At 37.9% G+C, this 12914-nt stretch overlaps 1 protein-coding gene across 2 annotated transcripts in view; it reads right to left on the minus strand.

Annotated features, from left to right (window-relative positions):
• The window catches only part of APPL1 (adaptor protein, phosphotyrosine interacting with PH domain and leucine zipper 1), a 43047-nt gene that overhangs the window by 17166 nt on the left and 12967 nt on the right, over positions 1-12914 (minus strand). For both annotated transcript variants that reach the window (XM_064274343.1, XM_023547597.2), the window contains exons 8-13: positions 9404-9550; positions 8409-8491; positions 7564-7722; positions 6729-6917; positions 3844-3886; positions 2549-2605 (exon numbers count right to left, since the gene is read on the minus strand). In XM_064274343.1, coding sequence (XP_064130413.1) covers positions 2549-2605; positions 3844-3886; positions 6729-6917; positions 7564-7722; positions 8409-8491; positions 9404-9550 — 678 coding nt within the window. The remainder of the gene's footprint in view (positions 1-2548; positions 2606-3843; positions 3887-6728; positions 6918-7563; positions 7723-8408; positions 8492-9403; positions 9551-12914) is intronic.

Genomic DNA, 12914 nt, shown 5'->3' on the forward strand with positions numbered 1-12914 from the left:
CTGAACTGTCAAAATGCTTCTGAGATACACACAAAACAACAACGGGAACACCAGAGTAGTTCTACATCCTCTTGTCTTGATGTTAAGATACATAATTAACTTCACTGAAATTAAGTTTGCTTTTTCTTTTCTGTCTAGCTAGGAAACAAATTTGATTTTTTTTCTTCCAGTATACATAATAAGAAAATACTGTTTTTTGTTTAAGTTTATAACTATCAGGTTTTTTGGATTAAGGTTTGTTTACCGCTGTATTGCCAGCACCCAGCACAGTGCCTGGTATAGTGGGTTCTCAGAAAGTTTGTGAAATAAAAATATTTAGGAGTAGGAAACATTCACAAAATATGAAATTTAGTACTTTATAACTTTGCTGGTGAGTTGTCACAATTTTCCAGAATACATTCATGCTCAGAAATTTGCATATATTTTAAATTATTCAGTTATCATGGATATTTTCAGATCAAAGTTTAAAAGATTTTAAAGAAAGTTTTTTTTTTTTTTTTTTTAAAGAAAAAGATTTTTAGACTTGCTGTTTTATTTAAAACACTGGCTAAATAAGAATAGATTTAAATTAATCAAAACATTTTTGCATTTCTGTGTCTTATAGTTAGTAAAAACACCAATACAATGTCAAAAATTGACCAAAATTTCTTCTCTCAATAATACACATAAAATAATTCTGGATCATCTGAAAAATACTGACATAAAATTAGAATTTTGATTATTGACAGAAAAGTACTATAAATTTGCATTATTCAAATCCAAACATTGTCTTCCCTAGACATTAAAATAAGTCACCTAATTTGCATTTTAATTTTATTTTTTGTTGCTCCAAAGTAACCTAACAGAAAGGAAAAACTAAACTGGCAGGAGATCAAGTTACTGAAAACAAAAGGCTTATCTACGGTTAGCACTGATTTTCTGTAACTGAACTCCTAAGATTATTAACAAACCTAGGAGAAATTACTAATATTTTGGAGGTCGTAAGTTTTTATTAGGTCATGAATTTTTGTTTGTTAGACAACTTTCTCCTGAACATCCAAACCGTATGTCTTGACTAGAACCTAAAAGTCATGATAATAAAAACAGAATTCTTCTTCCAAACTGTTCTTCCCTTCACTCAGGCTTAAAACTTGAAGTCATCTTTACCAGGTATCTCCTTCATCAGTCAGTCACTGACAGGTCCAGGCAATTTCTTTTTACCTATTTCTCTGATTCGTTTTTTCTTCTCTCTTCCCTTGGTTACTATCTCGTTCAGACCCTCAGTTCATGCCTAAACTATGAGAATGGGCTCCTATACGTCCCAGACCTTCCCCTCTAATCCACCCTGACAGGAATAGCAGTTTAAGACTTAGAAGGGTGAGGGTTTCCAGGGAAATTAGCCCTGCTCTGCCTCAGTTGAAATCATCACCTCCCTCCCCCGCCCCAGCCCTGGAAGGTGCCTGGAGTTCACAGCACAGCCAAGCCCACCAAGACTGGGAGAGGACACACAGCTCCTGCCCTAGTGCCAAGGCTTTGCCAATTCCACATCAGAGTGGGTGCGCTTGACACCTTCCAGAGTTCTCCACACCCTCGCGTTCTGCCTGTAGTTTGGACGGCACCTTTGGCTATGTCTATACTCCTGGATTCATCTGGTGTACTACCCTTGCTACCCAAAGTATAGTGTGCAGAACTGGGAGCTCAGGCCATCTCATCCCACTCCTACAGATTCAGAATATGCATTTTAAGAAGACCCCCGGCTGATATGTATGCATATTTCAGTTTGCTATTATTCACTAACAAGAACCTTCAACTCCAATTACACTATTAGTTTCACACACATTCAAATTCTGCCTTTGTGCTTTTGTCATTATGCTCTTACCTGCAGTATCTTCTCTTTTGCTCAAAACACAGATAAATCCTACCCAGCTCAGGTTTCCATCACCCCCACAGAGCTTTCTCTAAGACGTGACGTTCACACTGATCTTAACATTCTCTAAAATTACACCTTTAGTCACCACCACTCACATTCAATTAGATACTGCTCTACGTGAAATGTTAAAAGTTTTAGTTCTGCTTCCCCATAGATAGGCTCCTAGAAAGCAGATGCCATGGCTCATTCTTCTTTTGGATCCTTGTTCCCCATGATGCTCAACACAGTGCTAGGCAGACAGTAGATAAAAAACAAAAAACCAAACCCACTGCCGTTGATTCCGACTCATAGCAACCCTATAGGACAGAGTAGGACTGCCTCATAGAGTTTCCAAGGAGCGCCTGGCAGATGTGAACTGCCGACCTCTCGGTTAGCAGTCGTAGCTTTTAACCACTATGCCACCAGGGTTTCCAGACAGTAGATACCCAGTAAATATTTGCTGCTTGACTGATTTCAGTACCTTCTGAAAGAATATATTGTTCTAGGAAGACACTCATTACATACATGATACATTAAAGCTACCCATTCAAAGTCAAAAGATTACAGAACTTGAGAAATTATGACAATTTATAAAAGCCACATAAGCCACAGAATTATTCAATTTTGCTAGATCTGGATACCATAAAACAAAAATATTACCTCTGGGTTTTCACTTAAATATATTTGCTTGGATATGTTGTTTATTGTACAGATCCACTGTAAGAGAGGGAAAAAACAGGAAAATGTGATTAATAATACAGGTTTTTTTCCATACAAAGCTTCTCTCCTAAAACAGAATGTTCAATACTCAACTGAAACAGAAGTTTCATTAAATGTAACACAGGCTCTTCCTTATCAGGAAAACACCTTCATGTATGTGTTTGTGTATATATATATATACACACATATACATTTATAGACATATACATGTAGAGTATTTGAGGGTACAACAGAATATTGAGCTGATTTATTAATTTAAAAAATTTTATTTTACACAAGGAAATAAAAAATATAGAAATAATGTTAAACTCTAGTTTAATAGTCTGTACTTATCTTTCCCACCAAACAAAACCCTCTGGACTCAGGTATCTTAATAAACATCAGTATAAAAAAGTTAAGAGCTAAACACAGTCCAAGTGAATATACTGCACATACTTCCCTTCTTTCAAGTTTACAAATAATTAACAAAGAAAACTCTCTCTACATCTTCTGCCTCATTCTGCAGGACTCCCAATGGCAGGTGAGTCTTGCTAAACTTCAATGAATTATTTTGTTTGCTAAACTCTGCAAAAAGCAGACATATCTGTGCTGCTTTAGACACTAAAGGCAAGTTTTAACACTCTTTTCCAAGAGCAGTAAATTAAGGTACATAACTACTAAACTTGTCTTTTACCAAAACAATCCTAATGTCAGATAAACTGACGCAAAATCAAATGATAGTATATTTTTATGGATTATTTCTCAAGACAGTTTTGAAGTGTCAGTTCTCGGTGGCACCTTACCTTCCATATTTGGTAAAAAAAGAAGTAAAAATGGAGCCAAGAAGAAAAGGATTGTGAAGAAGAACAGACTCCCAAATTTTTGTTTTTCTGTCTTTCATTTGCCCAAGGTTTTATGCTTTATCTGTTTCCTGCCACGCTACATCTGCTGCCACTACGCTCTTAAGGCGGCTGTGCTCTCTCAGAGGGCTAGGACGGGAATAGACTAAACTGTTGCCTCCTGACCTTAACAGCCTGCCAGAAAGCAGCAGTCACAAGGTCATTTCTGAATGTGAGCCCTTAAGGCAGCAGACAGATGATCTCTAAGGTCCCCTCCAGTTGTAAATTCTGTTAGAAACTAGAGAACACTGTCTTCACTAGAATTTTCCAAATTTTCTATAATGAACATACTAATATGTTTCAAAATCGGAAAAATATTTTCTTGATGCAGAAGAAATTAACTAGGTAAAATTTTACCTCTTCATGGTCCTTTTTACTCTCTGCTTGCAAAATTGAAGATCTGAAAAAAAATGAGAATAAGTCTGACCCTCAACTTTTTTATGGAAGTACTTTCAATGATCTAAGAGAATTTCTTATCTTTAAAACTATATTGTTGTTAGATGCCACAGTGTCAATTTCGACTCACAGTGACCCTGTGTGACAGAGCAGAACTTACAGGTATATATAAAAACAAATCAGAACCTCAGGAAGACAGGAGCACCACAGGCATCAGCACTCAGATTTTAACAACCCTGACTCTGGCCATCTAGGCCAAGATATACCGGAAAGGAAACAGGCGCTAGTCCTCAGCAGACAAACCCCGACAGACGTACACGTCAATATGACAATACATTTCAACTTTCTGACACTTAGGATGCTTATTTCAAATTTAAATCAATGATCCTGATAGAAGATACTACCTTTACTTCATTATTGATTGTTCCTCTGTTAACAAGGTTAAGTCGAATTTTCAATATATTAATCACTGGCACAGGTATATTTAACTTTTCTACAGAAATTAAAATTTTAAAAGTTGGGGAAAAATAATTTTTACTAATTTGCATCACAACAGGAATGTGAAGTGGGAAATCATATTAAAACGTGAGCACAAAACTGAAGATACCAAAATGTGAGTAATTATAGTAACATAATTTAACAATTTGGTAATTCTGGCAAATGAACACAGGAACTCCCAATATCTAACACAATATTTAACACACAAATGGGATTTAATGCATGTTTGTAAAAGGAATTTAAAATTAAGGAACCATTTTGAAAAAGATAGTGAGCCACAACATCTTAAGCAACACACATGAACCCAGGAGAACAATGACTTCAGACAACCAGAGAGTGAGTGCTCCTAACATTAAGAAAGGTCAACGATGGTGTTTTAATTAAGTAGAAAAAAAATTACAAATAACCCAAACATCTACCATTAGGAAAATGTTTAAATTACAGTGCATATCTTTAAATGGATTATAGCACAGCCATGTGAAATGATTTTAGTAAGTGGGTGCAGATCCAAATTATATATACAATATTCCCTCAACTATTTAAAAAGTGTACTTAGGATGAAAACTGAAGGCAAAAGACCGAGAAGTTAACAATCGCTGCTTCTGGTTGAGAGATTATAGCTTTTTTTCTTATTCCTTTTTATATTCTTCTATGCTTTTAAAAAAACATATTCTAAATGCTACTTCATTGGTTTTTATTCAATGCAAAGGTAATAGAATTTTTTTCAATGGCACTATAAATATAAATGGACTAAATAATGAATTTGATCAGAAATACTTGATTAATATTTTAAAACAACACAATTTATTAGGACCTACTATGTGCTCAGAAACCCTGGTGGTGTAGTGGTAAAGAGCTATGGCTGCTAACCAAAAAGGTCAGCAGTTTGAATCCACCGGCTGCTCCTTGGAAACTCTATGGGGCAGTTCTACTCTGTCCTATAGGGTTGCTATGAGTTGGAATTGACTCGACGGCAACAGGTTTGGTTTTTTTTTTTTCTTACTATGTGCTCGGCACATTACATATGTCGGATTTCTACAAGATACGAAGTAAGAATTGTGACTACCCCACTCCCCAGCCATTTTACAAGTAGAGAAATGGAGATCAAGGGGTAAAGTAACTTGTCCACAGACACACAGCAAGCAGTGGATCCAGAATTTGAACTTTCTGGGCTCAGGGTTGGGGCTCTTTCCACTAACCTGTGCTAGCTTGTCCATATCAGACAGGATTTTCAGTGACATTCTCTTAACATGAAAATCAGGTCTTACCACATGACGAGGTCAGGGACCTTGCTTTGTCAGCCTCAAAATATTAAGAAAATCATTTACCGAAGTAAGAAAGGAAAATACAACTCATTTCTACAAGATTAAAAAGGAAAAAATTATCTTAATACATAATATGCTTAAAATGTCTATTAAATTTCTAAAAGAAATTACCCTGCATTTTGGTAGTTCAAAATATTACCGATTTTTAACTTTCGTGAAGGGCAAGACAGTGCACAATATTGGGCAAGCCAGCACAACTTGTACAAGGCAAGGTCATGGAAGCTCCAAAGACATATCCAAACTCCCTGAGGGACTAAATTGCTGGGCTGAGGGCTGTGGGAACCATGGAACATCTAGCTCAACTGGCACAAAACAGTTTATAAAGAAAATGTTCTACATTCTACTTTTGCAAGTAGCATCTGGGGTCTTAAAAGCTTGTGAGCAGCCGTCTAAGATACTCCACTGGTCTCACCCCCTTGGGAGCAAGGGAGAATGAAGAAAACCAAAGACACAAGAGAAAGATTAGTCTAAAGGATTAATGGACCACAACTACCACAGCCTCCACCAGACTGAGTCCAGCACAACTAGATGGTGCCCCACTATCGCCACTGACTGCTCTGACAGGTATCATCAAGGGGGTCCCAGACAGAATTAGAGAAAAATGTAGAACAAAATTCTAACTCACAAAAAAAGACCAGACTTACCGGCCTGATAGAGACTAGAGAAACCCTAAGAGTATGGCCCCCGGGCACCCTTTTAGCTCATGAAGTCACTCCTGAGGTTCACCCTCCATCCAAAGATTAGTTAGGCCCATAAAACAAAATGAGACTAACAGGGCACAACAACCCAGGGGCAAGGACTAGAAGGCAGGAGAGGACAGGAAAGCTGGTAATAGGGAACCCAGGGTCGAGAAGGGAAAGTGTTGACACGGTGTGGGGTTGTTAACCAATGTCATAAAACAATATGTGTACTGTTTAACAAGAAACTAGTTTGCTCTGTAAACCTTCATCTAAAGATGATAAAAAAATAAATTTCAAAAACAAATATTACCGATTTTACTAATAGTAGAAAAAAAACACTAACTTTTTTCCATCAAAAGAGGTGATCTGAAAACAGTATCGCCTGTCTTCACAGTCCACAGCCATCACTGAACAGTTGTCTATGTCCATGGCCAGGCCTCCTGCTACGTCCCCTCGGGCCTGAGTCATTAAATTTCCACCCTGCGTGAAGTAAAACTGTCTGTCCCAGGTAGATGACACCAAGCCTGTTTTACTAAATGAAGAAAGCACATTTTCACTTTTTAATAACATCACCATCAGCCAGACAAAAAATGGAGCATATCACACTGAACCAGCTTGGAAAAAGGCACCAAGGTACCAAGAAAAATACATAAACATCAGTTTTCCAGCCTCTAAAATAAATTCCTGTAGGTTTCCTCACTCATGTATGTGTATATAATTTTCGAAACAAGCCTGGAAATGATCAAACTGCAACTTTTATAATGGTGCTCCATAAAATATAGGTTACAGTTCAGTTTCCAAGGGAATATATTCAAAACCAAAGAATTTATTTCAAATTTATCATATCTTCAGGTAAAAACTAAAATTTGATCTGATGATGTAATTACATGTATTTTCAAGTATGATAAATGATATTTAATAGCATTTCCATCTTAATATATTTAAACTATTCTATAACTCTACAGTATTCAATAAATATGAATAGGATTTTACTTCTGAAAATACTCATGTATTTACTTCACCTGTCAAAAAGTTCACATAAATATTAACACCACTAAAAAGGTTCGACCTTTAGTAAAATGAAAACAATTTGGCAGACAATATCAAGTACGTATTACAGTCATCTGGTACTACCACAGATTATAAACAATATATAAAAATAACAATGGTTTTCTTACTTCCTAGCATTAAGGTATCCAGCCTTTCGGGTTAAGTTTCGATTAACGGGGAACGTGGTGGGGTCTGGGTCAGGAGTATACAACGGGTCACTGGCTGCTTCCAAATCTCCTATGGTCTGCTGCATGGTCTCCACATCGCTGTTCATCTCCCTGCGGACACTAACGCAGAGGGCTGATTACTTACTACCAACCACAGTGGACAGAGAACTCCTTACCAATGTGTATTTATTTTATACATCTTTTCGTAAAGAGAGAAACAGTGGTTTAGGTAGTTAAAGCAACATGAACACATTTTAAAACAGCTTTATATTTTATTTAAAACTTAGATGTTTTAGAAACAATAGCAACTTCAAAAACTAGTGCCTGAATGCCTGACTCTGGAGAAATTTCAAACTGCTCTGTACTGGCCTTTAAAACAACCATCATTCTCCTCTCACTCTATACCTTGGAGGAAGGATGTCATTGCTCAAACTTTGGAAGCTTTCACGGCTTGGAGAGCAAGATGCATTTAGTAATCTCTCATCCACTGCCCATTATTTAGAATTTAAAGATAAATTCACTTATGGATAATTGCTATTACCAATCTTTTATATTCAGACATAAAACCTAGCTTAGGATCGATAAAATCAACATCAGAATTAACACTGTTGTGAAATTCAGAGTTTGCGCTCCATGGAAAAGATGCTGAAAAACCCAAAAAAGCATCCAGGGGCCGTGTGAGAAACATGCTCATGGCTGGTAAAATAGTCCCTCAGAAGTTAGATGGTTAACGACTGCAGACTGTGGCGTTCAGCTGTTAATTTATCATTCACATACTTTTCAATTTTAAGGAAGAAAATACTTACTTCTGTACACTTGTTCCAATATTAGTTAAAAATTCTTCCAGTTGTTCATTGAGATTTTCAGAACCCATCTTAAAGAAGCTTATCTGGGGACAGGGCAGTGGGGTGAACAACACAAACACACACAGACACATACAAAAATACTTAAAAAGTCAGTCATACAAACAATCTCTAAGGTACACAGTAGTTAAGTTAAAAAAAAAAAAAAAGGATTTGTATAAAACTAGGCTGATGTTTACAATAACTTCCACTGCTCACCAGGCCCTGAGGGAGCAAGATTTAATTTTCACTGTACATCTTTTTGTATCTTTTGAATTGAATAAGTAGTATATGCATATGGCAAGTAATTTTTTTAACTGGAAAATAAATTTTAAAACATTTCACAGTAAATGATACAGACAAACCATTTCATATTCACTACAAACAAGTTCTATAAAAAACAATATAAATCCACATATTTGAAGGAATATTCCAATTTCTTTTCACTCTCAATTATTAAGGGATTGACATCTTGTCTTATATTGCCCAGAACTGTATTTCCTAGCCTCCTCCCTGATGCTTGCTCTTTAGCCATTTTGGAGTTCACCTACTATTTTCACTCAGGAACTGTGCAAGGCACATGGGACAAGCTCAGACTTGTCTGTTCTCTTTCAGACCTAGTGTGAAGCAAGAGTAAGTGGAAGCTCCACCCACAGGTGCGACTCTAGGATTTTATTTAGCTGTCTGTTCTGTTCCCTGTCCCACCTGTGATGGACAAAGCCCAAATACAAGGTATGTGGTTTCAGTTATCCTAAAATATTTGAAATCTTCATTTGCAAGGGCAACCATTCTCCCCAACTTCCTTAAAACAGTAATCTGATGACATTTCAAAAATTACATTTTAAAACACAGATACAAACAAGTGTTTTAACGATAGGTGGCAATACCCTGACATTCAGCACAAATATCAAACTTGATATAAGGTTTTCAGAGCAGTCATAATCCACCTGAGTACTCACCTGAGCTTGCATGTACCCAAGTAGAGGTTCTAACAATGCTATCTTCTTCTTGTACTGAAGGGTATTTAATGCGCAAAAATAATGCATCATGGTCTGGTGTTGCTTTTTTCTGGAAGTGTACACATCTTCTGTTAACTCATATTTCACCTTTGGAATGAAAAGATGAAAAATTCTATTATTTAGATAACATTGGATTACTTCAGTAGCGGCTGTGGAGAAGAGTCTAGCAAAGACAAAGGTCAGTCACCAACAACTGTGCAAAGCCTTGCTGTTTTCTGATGTATTAGAAATCACACAACATATCGGCTAAGATGGTTTTCTTGTATTACTATCAACTACCCCATTTGGCGAGCCCTGGTGGTGCAACGGTTAAGAGCTACAACTGCTAACCAAGAGGTCAGCAGTTCAAATCCACTCAAGGGCACACACCACCACCACCGCCCCATTTTAAAATGCCTAAGAAAAGCAGAATTTTGCACACAACTAAGAATGATACAATAACTAAACTAAGAACGAAAAAGAAAAGCTACCACAGGGAAAGGCAGAGGACTGTCTGGTGTTACACGTTGCTGTTGCTGACGCTGTCAAGTCGATTCCAACTCATAGCAACCTTACGGGACAGAGTAAATCTGCCCTATAGGGTTTCCAAAGAGTAGCTGGTGGATTCAAACTGCCGAGCTTTTGATTGGCAGCTGAACTTTTAACCACTTAGTCCTTGACCTTGATCAGTTCACAGCACACCATTCCCTTCTCCTCGTTCACTCCGTAGCACTCCTTCTCTCTTGCACTTGTGCTTGTCTTCCTGTACCCACTCAAAACACGTGTGCTCCCTTGAGGTCATTTATTCAGACAACAAATGTATTGTGATAAGTGCTGAACTCTTCCCTGCTTTCTTTTGAATGTTTCATCAACTACCAGAATATTCCACCATACCAATGACTCCCAATTTTTATCTCCTGCCCCTTGCTCTGCCAAGTGTCAGGAGCAGCACATCTCCACCTGGACTCTGCGTTTATGTGTGTTCTGTGTGGTGTATGTGCACATACGTGCGTGTGTATGCATAAATGCTGAAAATGTACAAAACATCTTCCCCACAAAACCTGCTACACTTACATTTCTAAGATCTCTTAATTGTTCCAGCATCCATCCAATCATTTAAAAAAAATCTAGGACTCATTTTTCATTCCTCTTCCTACCATAAGTCGTCAGTCCTTATCTATCAAAAATATTCCCATCTCTCGAGGGAGAGTGTTGACATGTCACAAAGTAATGTGTTTGACTGTTGGATGAGAACTTGTTTGCTCTGTAAACCTTCATCTATGGTAGAATTAAAAATATATATATATTCCCACCTCTCCACTTTCAATAACGACCATAGCTGAGACCCTCATCATGTCTTTGCAAACTCTTCTAATGCCTTTTAAGTGGATCCCTTCTAGTCTTATCCCCTTCACATTTCCATTTCTGGAACTTCATATTTTTGTTCTCTACACAATGGCACAGTCTTATTCACCTACTCGGAATCCTTTGGAGGCTGCCCATTCCCTCCAAAATAAATGTCAAAGTCACGAACATAGTTAATTTAGCCCCAAACTACTTATTTCTTGTCATCTCTGCCATACCTCCCCAGATATATCCTTTCCTCCAGACACACGGAAATGATTATCCTTCCATCATCAGAATCATTACTGTCAGAATTTATTTAAAGTTTCCTATAAGCCAGGTACTCGTACACATCATCTCATTTCACATTCACAATCACTGAGGATTTCTGATACGGAAGTAAGGCTTGAAGTTAACTAGCTGCGTGACCTCCAGCAAGTTAAGTGGCAGAGCTGAGGTCTGTCCACAGGCAGTCTGACTCCAGAGCCAATGTTCTTAACCATTACACTCTTCTGACTCCGCCGTGTGCTTCTACAGATGCGTTTTTTTCTTCCAGGAATGCCCTCTGCTCAATCCCACACTGGTGACTTCCCACTCACCCTTCAAGGTGAAATGCAAATGTCACCTCCTAAAAGTGTAAAGTTTCCCAGTTCACCAGCAAGAGCTAACTGCTGGCCCCTCTGTGCCCTCGCACTCTGTGAAGACATCTCTGACTGCTCCTCACTCAGTGGTGAACCTTTCTCTTCATCCAAGTGCCCTGGCAGCAGCCCAGCACGTGCCTTCACAGAAAGCCTTTCATCAGTTTCGTTCCCCCTTGGCACCCAACATCCTGCTTTACATATCGTAGGCACTCAATACATTTTTTTTTTTTAATGAAATGAAATTGGTGAATTTTTTTTTTTTTAAATACCTGGAACAGTCAGAGGCATTGTAAAACGCAACAAAATTTGTACCTAAAACCTTTAACTACTTCTCTAAGGCAAAGTACAAAGTAACATAGATCTCATAATGCACGTATTTGCACCATTAAATGACCTGTGAACTAAAATCAGAAATGGAAAGAAGCTGCTGGGAAAAGAAGATTGTCTAAAAGAGAATTACATGAGCTATGTCCCAAATACTTTATTTTAGACCCCTCAAGTTGACAGCACAGAAGATCTCTGCACTGAACTTTGTGTGAGAAACGTTCCCTTTACTGTGTCACAGCAGCTGTGGTATACTAAGGCCTACCCATCACGGATCCCACAAGTGCTCACTATTGTACACTAAACCCTACCCATCACGGATCCCATAAGTGCTCACTGTTGTACACAAAGCCCTACCCATCACGGATCCCACAAGTGCTCACTGTTGCACACAAAACCCTATGCATTCACAGATCCCCACAAGCGCTCACTATTGCACAGTAAGCCCTACCTATTCACGGATCCCCCAAGTGCTCACTGTAGCACACTAAGCCCTACCCATCACGGATCCCACAAGTGCTCACTGTGTCCCTCCCAGCAGCTGCAGCCACGGCTGCAGAGACCACCTCACTCACAAGCATCTGGTCGGGCCTGGGTTTGGCCTTGGATGGACAGATGATCTGAAGGAGCACCCAGATGAGCTTGTTAAGACTCTGGTTTTTCATATTTACTTGAAGACATTTCTATTCAAATACAGTGCAATACTTCTAGATTTTACTATGTGAAGTATCAAAAAACATATCTCTCTGTAAATAAGAGCTTCATAACAAAATCTCATTATGTATTCAACAATTCAACTTTATGACCGCTGTATTTCCAAAGACATTTCTTCACACATATGTGGTGAAATAAAACCAAAACAAATGCAATGTTATCAGAATGCAAAGCAAAAAGAAGAAATGTCCAACAATCGGCACTGATTACACTTTCATAATAGTTGTTTAACTTATCGAACTGTAGCAGCAGAAAAATATTTTGTCTCAAGAGACCAACAATGATCTATTTATTTATGTCCCACCTTATTCCAAAAAGGCTTTAAAACAGCTAGACTGAAAGAACAAACTAAGAGCAATATAGCAAAACATACTAAGTTAACTACTAGTTACTATTTGTAAGGAGGAAAGGACCACCCAATGAAACAGGTGCTAACTGTAACACTGAAG

Source organism: Loxodonta africana, chromosome 22 (assembly GCF_030014295.1).
Source record: "Loxodonta africana isolate mLoxAfr1 chromosome 22, mLoxAfr1.hap2, whole genome shotgun sequence".
Taxonomy (NCBI): domain Eukaryota; kingdom Metazoa; phylum Chordata; class Mammalia; order Proboscidea; family Elephantidae; genus Loxodonta; species Loxodonta africana.